Source organism: Amblyomma maculatum, chromosome 2, assembly GCF_055883805.1.
Source record: "Amblyomma maculatum isolate TAMU_Amacu chromosome 2, ASM5588380v1, whole genome shotgun sequence".
In the NCBI taxonomy this organism is placed as follows: domain Eukaryota; kingdom Metazoa; phylum Arthropoda; class Arachnida; order Ixodida; family Ixodidae; genus Amblyomma; species Amblyomma maculatum.
In genome coordinates this window covers 204,460,581-204,470,801 of record NC_139345.1, presented here as the reverse complement: position 1 = coordinate 204,470,801, position 10,221 = coordinate 204,460,581, and the positions used below count along the sequence as shown (strand labels likewise).

Sequence of the window (10,221 nt, the reverse complement as noted above, 5' to 3'; positions counted from 1 at the left end):
CCTTTCTGCACCTCGCCGAAGAGGCCCGTCAGCTGGCCAGGCTGCGAATTCAGAATCAGCAACGCCGCGATGCCCAACGATACAACCTCCGACACCGTGACGCCCGGTACACAGCTGGAGACCGTGTCTGGGTTTGGTTTCCTGTACGTCGACGAGGCCTCAGCGAGAAACTGCTGTGTCGTTACTTTGGCCCATACAAAGTGGTAAGCCAAGTTGGGGACCTAAACTATGAGTTTGTTCCTGATGGATTTAAAAAGTCCCGACGCTCCACGCTCCCGGACGTGGTCCACGTGGTCCGCCTGAAACCGTATTACGACCGATAGTGTTGACTCTTTCTGTGCGTGAGCAACTGCCCTTCGTGCAATGTTTTTTTTTTTATCTCTACCCACACTTCTAGCATGGGGCGATGCTTCTTGTATCCGGGGGGCAATGACACGCTGCCATCTTTATCTTCCCTCTGTGCTGATCGCGAGCGTGTGCCTCCTCGAGGCGAAGAAACCGACGTTCGTCCTCTCGAGGCGAAGAAACTGAAGTTCTTCTGCCGAAGCGGGCCTGCTAGTTTCCTGCCGCACTGTGACTTCTGTTACTCCTGTGTCCCGCGGTGACTTCTGATCAGAGACTTCACACCGTGACAATCTGACGAGTTGAGTATTTATCAAAGGCAAAAGACCACATCCTCAAGGTTAAAAAGTATGCATTTAGGGCTGGTACTTTTCGGCATCCATTTTTTTGTGCGAACAATTCGCCACAGTAGAATGAGATATCGCGGGAATTCGTTTCACTCTAATCAGACGAAGAATTTTATGATGCCCCCCGTACTTTATTTCGTTATGTCTGTATATATGTTTTGGTGTGTCATGCTATCTAGGAGCGTTTTATGGCCACGAAGAAGATGAAGGTATTCGATAAATAAAAAAGTAAAGCATGTGTGCGCACATATTCGTCTTGTAGGGGAGAAAAATTACGCCAAGGAGCCTAACGGCTGTCAATTGTCATGCCACACCTGTAAAATAAGACTTCTGTGACATATTTTTGTTATTGATGAAAAAAAATTGTGAGCATTCATGAATGAAAACAAATCCCCCCTACAGCACCACCTTCGGTCGGCATTAATTTTTCTTATTTGCATTTGGCCTCAGTTATCTAGGAGAATGACCCGTGTGATACGCCAAGTAGGCATATTAGGGTACGTATACATTTATCATGAGGAACACTCTGATTTAAACCAAATTTTTTTCCTTGCGACTGAAGGTCAGAGCTTTCTTTAGGTGCCATCAGCACGCTTCACTGTATTAAGGTTTCTTTCGAAGAAGCGATAAAACCCACACCTGAAATAAGCATAAATATGACTCTTTGAATAGAGATGTGATTAGCACTAATAAAGACCGAAACGCATTTACGAGGGCAGATGATAAATTAGGAAGCAAAGAAAGATTATTTAACTCTAGTCACAACTTGTGAATGGAATAAAATGAATCAAAAGTACTCTGAAAACTGGAAAATAATTCAAGACAAATTGAAGCCTATAGCCAGCACGACACCATAGGAAGAAACAAAAACATATGCAAAGCACAAAAAAAAAAACATAGGAAAGCCACATCCAGTAAATCTAGGCGCTGAATATTTCCTACTTGCTGAATTCGAAGCACACAATCAAATAAACTGACCGCTGGTCCGATGATTAGGGGGTATTAATAGCCCTCAGTATATGTGCCACAAACACGAAATATGCGACATGCGCAATCGAGATGTGTAATTACTGCAGTCATGCGGCACATCAATATCAGGTAGCATCCTTGAATGATACTGAATCGTCTGCATATTTCATCACATGATGCTACAAGAACACAGAAGAGAGATTTTTTTATGACGGCATTTTTGGCATCAAAATTCTCGCTCCAAGGTCTGATTCGACAAAAAAATTTCCTTGTTTAACGCTTCCCCGACGTTACTTCAAAGTACACCATTCGAAAGAGACGATCAACATTCTCGGGTATATTTGGACATATTTCTCAGCCCCGATATGTGCCATGGAGCGCCAGCGGTCACGCCGCTCCAGGACTGGCAAGGGCGTTCCTAGCGGCGGATTCTGTCCCTGTATGAAACTTTCGGCGAAGCATCATGACCATTGAAAGTATTTAATGACTCTGGTACTACTTCTGCTACTATGTATGAGCGCGGTGTTGTCGTTTTAACACTATCAAGGCTAGGATACAAGCAACAAAAGACCCAAGATAAGAGAAGACGAAACAGTCAATGCTGTCGCTCAAATCAAACATGACCTGTCCAGTACTGTCCACCGGTCCCTCGAAACAAGAACTCTCTAGTGCTATTCACCGCTTCCTAGCCCCCGAATGCTGAGATGTGACTTGACTCGGACTTGACTTCCAGTGGCCTCAAGTCAGCCGCAACGCGTGTCATAAATCGTACTTGACTTCAAAGGCAGCTTGCGCTCGACTTGGCTCGCTCGAAGTCGGGCCTAGTTTCAAGTCAGCTCCAGGGCAAGCTTGGAACGGACTTGAGTTTTTCAACATGGCTGCCCGCCGGAGCGACGTTGCGCGCAGGATTGCGTCTTTCGAGTTTGCGTGCTACGCGATGGATGTGATGTTTTCAGAAGCGCATTCTCTCCCTAAGATTCCTCGACGAGCCCTACGTGATCGGGGTAACTCTTTGGAAGAATACGACGACGAGCAGTTCCTCTCTCGTTATAGATTTTCAAAGAGCGCTGTGAAAAGGCTGCATGCCATGCTACCGCTGCGAGAAAGTGCCGACAACAGGGGACAACCCGTGCCTCCAATGCTACAGCTACTCATGGCCTTGAGATTTTATGGTGCCGGCACTTTTCAGACGGTAACCGGAAATTTTGTGAGGATTCCGCAATCAACGGTGTGCCGCGCAGTCGGTAGGGTGACAGTGCTGATAGCGCAGCACCTGCGTCCAATGCTGGTGCATTTTCCACCCGTGTCCCAGTTTTCTGGTGTGATGCGGGAGGTCTACGAACTGGCTGAGTTCCCTGGAGTGACGGGGTGCATCGACTGCACTCATGTGCGCATCAGAAGCCCCGGCGGTGACGACGCGGAAGTCTTCCGCAACCGCAAGGGGTACTTTTCTATCAATGTGCAGGTAAGAAATGAAAGAGCTCTGAGCTGTTTTATAGTGCTGCGCGCGTGCTGATTTTTTTTTCACGGCGCTGTAAACTACCTTGAGTCTAGCGTTATCGGAATTTAAAAAAAAAAATAAAAATAAAACGAGACGTGTTGCTCTGTGTACTCAAATCGCTGCACTCAATGTCCACCTTTTTTTCTTTTATCCCAGTAATTGCTTTAGAATGTAACTTTATTTCCTATGCAGTGCGTAATTGGAACGATATATGTATAATACTTTGTTTTGTGCTCGTAGCGCACGAGGGTGGGTCAGAAACTTCTCCCATGCGTCCCACTGCTCGTTCGCCACAATAATACGTTTTTTTTTCTTGTAGATCTTAAGGGCGGATCTATTGGATGTTTTCAATTGGCGTTTTGTTAACGAATCTACCGTGTGAGCAGTAGCTGTTTGCAGTATAAAGGGTTCCCAATACATGGGTTGTGTTTCTGGAGCCGGAAATAAATTGCACGGTACACAGCCCTATAGTTTTTCTAACTAGTATATTTCTGGTTTGATGCAGGCTGTCACTGGGCCACAGCTGCAATTCTTCGACATTGTTGCCAGCTGGCCAGGCTCGGTGCATGACAGCCAAATTTTTGACAATTCTCGCTTGCGGGTGCTATATGAGGAGAGCCGGGTACCTGGTGTGCTGCTCGGAGACGCTGGGTATGGATGCCAGCCATATCTTATGACACCGTTATCAGACCCTGGCCCAGCAAACACGCCGCAAGGAAGGTGAGACATTGAATTGTAACTTTTATGTAGGTAAACATGTGATATTTTTTTATTCATACAGATACCAGAAGGCCCACATAAAGACACGAAACAGTGTCAAAAGGGCGTTTGGCATTTGGAAGCGCCGATTCCCTTGCCTTGACATGGGGCTTCAACACAAGCCAAAGCAAGCACCCTGCATTTTAACAGCCTGTGCAGCGCTCCATAACTTTGGCTGCCTAATGAAGGAGCCACAGCCTCCTGTTCAGACAGCTTCACCAAACCCCACCTCCACGGCTACTGTGAGGCGACCACCACACCTGCCGCCTGTCGATGACCTCATTGACAGCGCATCGGGCATGCAGGCACGGAAGGTGATCATTGAAAAGAGCTTCACTTAGGTAAAAAATAAAATTTTTTTACACTGTGCCATGCATAACAAGTCTTGCGTATTTGCAAAGTATAACATTATTTGTAAAGAAAAAGAGCTAAAAGACAAGCAAATGGATAGAATGGGCATGTTTCCAGTGTCATATAGTGATGTTTTTTTATTGAAAAAATTCCGTACCACTACTGTGATCTCAACTCTCCATTTTACTAATGTGCAGCTACATCTACTACCCATGTCTTATTCAGAAAGCGTTCAAATTGTTTCAGCCTAGGAGGCTGTTGAATTGTGTGTAACATCTTACAAAGCTGCCGTTCCTTGTTCGAGCTCTGTATTTGTTGTGTGTTATTTTGCTGCCAGTCTTCAAGACTGTTGTATTGATCTCGCATGAAGTGAATACCAGCATGCTGCTTCTGCACAAGAGTAATGTCTCCAGAAGGCCAATCTGCACCGTGGGAGCTTCACCTTACTGTTCATTGCTATAGTGGCATTTTGCATCTTGGCAATGCTTGATAGCTTGACAAAGTTTGTGAAGACCCATTGTGAAGACTGTGTTGGCTTGAATGTGCACTGTTTGGCTAGCATGTTGGGTGCAGTATTTACATTTTCACACACTGGAAGCAGTACCTTCTGAGCTGTTCAAAATCCTGGGAAGGCAGTCTGATCCTCAGTGTGCTTCGGTGAACTGCAAACTTTTCTCCAGTACATTAAAAATAGGTGAGGCAATGTAATTGCACCAGTGCTCAGCATCTGTGGGCTTAAAAGAGGTTCAAGAATGCAGTGCAGTCCCTCTTCTAGGTTACAAGTGCTTATAAATCTCTTAATAAGTAAAATAGTGCTTTGTTTTCTGATGGATTGATTGATTGAAAACACGTTTATTCCACTTTTTTGCGCCGAAGGCGCTACGGTAGAAGAGGTTTTTTTTCTGATGGCAGTACAGGGCACTTCACTGTTTACTCTTAGAACAGCATTCGTTTGTCTGGCTCCAAGAACAAGCAGAGTATATGCTACATGTAAGAATTCATTAAGTAGCTGACAACTGCAGCTTTTTCTCGAATGACCAGTGTTGTCACTGAGCCAAAAACATAATAGGCTAATACCTAGTTGACTCTTATTGTTGTCCTTCTGTCAACTTTCAAAGTGGCTGTAGAAATCCTGTTGCTTAAGATCACAATAATTTTGCACGTCTTCCTCTCTAACTAAAAAGCTACAAGACGTTCGGTGATATTTTGCAAAACTCTTTCTCGTGTACTGTTTTGGTAGTGCTCTCTTTCAGCAGGCTGTAATGGTATGACAAATGACACTCCAAAAACTACATTTATCGCTTGAGAACCATTGCATCTCTAGCAAACACATTTTGTCAACTCTTGGCAGGAAGAGGGTGAGCAATGCAGTTCTGATGAAAAGCCGGCTCTATAAATTCCTTTCCTTGCCCCAGTTGTCTGAAAGCGTGCTGCACAATTTCCTTGCCTGCGAAACGTCAGTGTTAGTAGCTGTGATGCCTGCACTGCTGTCGAGCATGCAAGAGCTTTGAACAGCGCAATCATGCAAACACTGTAGCTTGAAGTCACGTCATCACATTTTTGTTCAGTCTGTTTATTAAGGCTTAAGCATTTGCTTTTGCCTGTAGCTTGCAAAGCTGCTCCTCTTTAATTTTTTTTTTCAATTTTCAGGATCGTAGTCCGCAGTTGTTGCTGTTCAAGCTCGTGTTTTTGTTTTTCGAGCTCGTTCTTTTGCTTCATGAGCTCGAGCTCCTGAAGTTGATTTTTGTAAGCTCTTTTGGCCTCTCGGTCCTTGATTATGTGTGCGTGGTCCTCTTGTAGGAGCCGTATGCGAACCACATGCTCCTCCCTAAGAAGTCTTGCACGGTCCTCATTTTCACATGCGAGTACCTTTTCCAAAATGGCCATTCGCCCCCTCGGAGCCCTGGAACAGGAGATGTCCCCTGTGGGGAAAGCCGCCGCAGTCGAGGAATTGGCACCTCCTAACGAAGCAACACCACTATTTAGGGCTGCTGCATCTGTGTTGGAGGCGGCATTGGGCTGCATGACTGAAGAGGAGATGCTGGCACTTCTTTCTGGAGCTCCTTGTGTTTGGCCGTCCTCACTGGCTGTAGATGCTGGAGGCTGCTGTTCATCACCAGGGCTCGTGTCCCAATTGTCATCTGTATTAAATGAAAGGAGGCATATAGAATAAGATAAATGCAATATGCTAGTACTAGTGGCACAAGAGGTTAACATGTATTGAAATACTGAAGTCCTGCAGAACAAAAAAGTCAGACATTGCCCCGATGTTTTTGTGTACGGTCACCACGGACGATGCAATTCCTTTAATGAGTGCTGCGACTGCTTGTACATGAACATTTTTTGTGAGACATGAATTGTCAAGAAACAAGGCATGCGAAACTGCCTGGTATTGTCACATTATTACATTGCAACAAAATAGATACAATAAAGGCACCCTCTGAAGCTTTCACTTCACTCTCCTCCCCTCACTTCCAATTTTCATGCTCCTGCCGTCTTACTGGAAGACATTGCAGTCCGCTAAATCCTACCATCACTGATGCTGTCATCGACACCCTCAATTTTCTGAGCTCACCCTTAACATCTAAAGTATGTAGCGACAAAGTACAGTTGGAAAATTGGTAAAACCGAAAGGGCGCAGTGTTGCATAAATGTTACCACAAAGAAACCTTAACATAAAAATTAAGGATATGTGCCACTGGTTGCATCAGTGGGTGCAATGCAGAGACACTGCAACAGTTATTTCGCACAACACTTCACATATTAAAATGCCCCGCTGTTTGTGGGGTACAGATGTACATTTGCAGTGACCAGACATACTGATTTTTTTTTTTACTGTGATGAAAATGACACATGGATACCTACACCAGGTGGTAATTTATGAGTGGGTGAAATTCAGGGAATATGCGCACTAAATTCAGAATTCATGTTTTCATGCTTTGCAAAGATGCAGAGACATTATACACTCAAGGGGTGTTTTGAGTTCTGTGGAATCCAAGGTACCGGCCGCACCACTGTCCATGCATGCCTTCTCCGCCACCTTTTTACGTTTCTTTTGCACAGCTTATTTTTTGGCTAATCGAATTACTTATTAACTATAAAGCTAGTCATTATAATTTGAATTTGGGCATTATTTCATCTGATTACACACATGGCTTTTTATGCATACATGTGAGGCGGGAAGGGGGTAAAAATCAAGACACACAGGGCTCCTCAACAGCTTTCGAAAGCTGTTATAGGTTCAGCAAGGGTAAAAAGATTGAGAATTACTACGAGATAGGTGCTGCATGGTGTGAACGTATCGGTACCAAATAATTAGTGCTACATGGCAGGTCACGGTTTCTCGAAGGAACAGAAAATATATTTCAGGATTGCATGCTGTCGGTGAGCTCGAAGGAATTTGCTCCAAAGAAAATGATGTCTTAACTCTGGCACATTAGAGATGCGAAAAACGTTACCTGTATAGTCGAAGTCCACATCATTTGGCCCATCTATCATGGGCTTCAGTAGCCTGACAACTGGCAGGCTCTCAACGGTAGGCTGGTAGAGCGTCGCATCAGAATCAAATTCATTTTCTATTCTGGTTGCCATGTGACAAGCTATTGCTCCAACTAGCTGGCTGATGGGGGCCAATGTACCCGGTTCCGATCCTCCTCCTAAACAAAAGGTGGCTTTAGCACACAATGAAACCGTTCTCAAACAATTTCACAATTCCACGGTATGTGTAGCACAAACCAGTTTTCCTAAAGCAATGTTAAAAAATCTATGTGCAGAACACACCAACCCGTCCTGTTGTTGCTTCCATAAAACTGCTCTTCTTACCAGCTCAGAATCATAGCCACACCTGCTAAAGGCTAGTTTCTTTCTGCACATGACACTGCTCCAGAACTGCTTAGTCTAATAAAGCAGCTTGCATGTGTTCACTACCTTTAATCCATGTCGGAATGAAACACAGACATGCAGATGCCTAGTTTTTCTGCTTTGCAGCGTACTGTAACTTTACGACATATGAATCCATACTGTACTTTAGTAAAGGCTGTAGCCAAGAACATACTTTGGGCTACTTGCATACAGCAGCAGAAAGTATGAATTATTATTTGCAAGGTCTCACATTTAATTGCGACCAAACTACATGTAATCGTTAAAAAATAAGATAACATACGACGTGGAAAGCACAATTTTCAGATCATTTGCTTTTGCTACTGTTCCCAAAGACATGCTTTATTTTTTTTTACAGGAATATATTGTTTGCTGAGTGTCATGTTTCATTGCGACCAAACTATATGTAGTCGTTAAAACATAAGATAACATACGTTGTGCAAAGCACAATTTCCGGATCATTTTCTTTCCCTACTGTTCTCAAAGACGTAGCGGCCGTCATCGCGGCACCGCACCCGTCGCATCTACGGAACAGTGCAGTTTCTGCTGATCCGCGAGGCCTTTCAGCCAGACGTTTACAACTGCCTAGACCTTGCAACATCTGAAGAGTTCTAGCCACTTCGCGCTTACGATCGTATATACGCTCACTGCGCCGAAACGTTGCACACTCATATCTTTAAAAAAATCATGTAGACAAGCAAAATGTAAACATGCTTCAAATGAGGCACTCATGCAAAACTTTCAATTGCGCTTACCGGTATTGTGCCCCTCCGTCTTTTCTTTCGCTTTTTCTTCTTTCCACTTCTGCTTCAAGTTCATCCAACATTTCTTTAGTTGGACGTGGTCGCGCCGTGTGACCCCGTGGTTAGAGTTGCAGATCATAGTCACCTCTTTCCATGTCTCGGTCTTCTTCGTCAACGACGCGACGTCAGTTTTTTTACACTCCAAAATATGTGTGTACTTCTTCACAAGCGAGGCGAGGAGCTCTTTCTCTTCTGTTGTGAAACGGCCTGCCGCCCTCCGCTGGGGAGCGTTCTCCTGAGAATGCAGGGGAGTCTGCGACATCTTGCCTTGTTCCGTCGTACAGAAAAACACGTGCATGGAGTCCGCGACCACGGCCGCTCAATGGAGGCGCACTTGGGTGCGGCCCGTCGCGTCGCCCAGAAAAGCCGTATTGCGCCTAGTTCTCATCGCCACCGCTGCGGCGCCACCGCTCCGGGACGAGTCCGGGCGGAGAGCTGAGCGCAGCGGCCGTGGCTGTGCTTTCGTTTCGGCGCCCGCGTGGTCGGCGCTTGCTCAATTTCGGATTATGAGCGGCGTTTCACACAGTATGTGATGCTATGTGCAAGTTTGCTATTGATAAGGTGATAGCGGCAAGTCATCATCACAAGGCTTTTCCAAGTCATTCGTGGTCTTCCGTTTACAGCGAGAACGAGGCAGTCGTGTGCTTCGCTGAGTGCGCACCCATTTAGTTGCGTTTCAACCACTGTAATAACGTATTAGATATTGCAATCTTGAAATCGGGACATGGTTTGGGGCCATTGTTCTGCGTACACTTTTCTGGAAACATACAATTCAGGACGTAGCGTTCAACATTATTGTTCAGCCTGTTCCTCCATTTTCACTGGAAATAATATTCAAGTGGGTACCACCACCAAAACATACTAGCTAACACAAACTGTTGCAAAAGAAACAACACAAGACAGCCAGTTCAACGACATGCCCGCAGGCTCAGGCAATTTTTTTCTCGTTTGATTATGAAGCCGCGTGATGCACAAAAGACACACAAGCTTATTTTACATGCGAAGAATTTTTGTCGAAAAGGTTTATGTGCAAGCGTGATTTTTTCCACTGTCTGATTGATGTTGCCTGTCCAGTTGGTCAGCAGTGGTCGCATTCGTTTGGTTAGGTCCTTAGTGTGACTTCGCTCTTCTCTCTCGCAAATCAACTCCGGAAATTGCACAAAATAGGGAAGACGGGATGAAATAACATGTTGCATAGCTTGCTGCTTCTTATGACCTGCGGGCACTTCATCACCTTGCTAACAAATGTGCATGGTGATTTTCAGATACC

At 45.0% G+C, this 10,221-nt stretch overlaps 1 protein-coding gene across 1 annotated transcript; it reads right to left on the bottom strand.

Moving 5' to 3' along the window:
- Positions 1-5,895: 5,895 nt before the first annotated feature.
- Positions 5,896-9,213, bottom strand: LOC146201097 (uncharacterized). The gene is made up of 3 exons (XM_084592489.1): positions 8,904-9,213; positions 7,728-7,925; positions 5,896-6,410 (listed from the first exon to the last, which is right to left on the bottom strand). The coding sequence occupies exons 1-3, from the start codon at positions 9,211-9,213 to the stop codon at positions 5,896-5,898; spliced, it is 1,023 nt and encodes a 340-aa protein (XP_084448615.1).
- Between the last annotated feature and the right edge of the window lie 1,008 nt (positions 9,214-10,221).

Bases quoted from the DNA above. Each gene is read 5' to 3' on its own strand.
- LOC146201097 (XM_084592489.1), bottom strand. From the start codon at position 9,213: ATGTCGCAGACTCCCCTGCATTCTCAGGAGAACGCTCCCCAGCGGAGG. The intron at 7,926-8,903 runs GTAAGCGCAATT...CCTTTTGTTTAG, and splicing joins GACGGAGGGGCACAATACCG to GAGGAGGATCGGAACCGGGT. The intron at 6,411-7,727 runs GTAACGTTTTTC...CATTTAATACAG, and splicing joins TGTGGACTTCGACTATACAG to ATGACAATTGGGACACGAGC.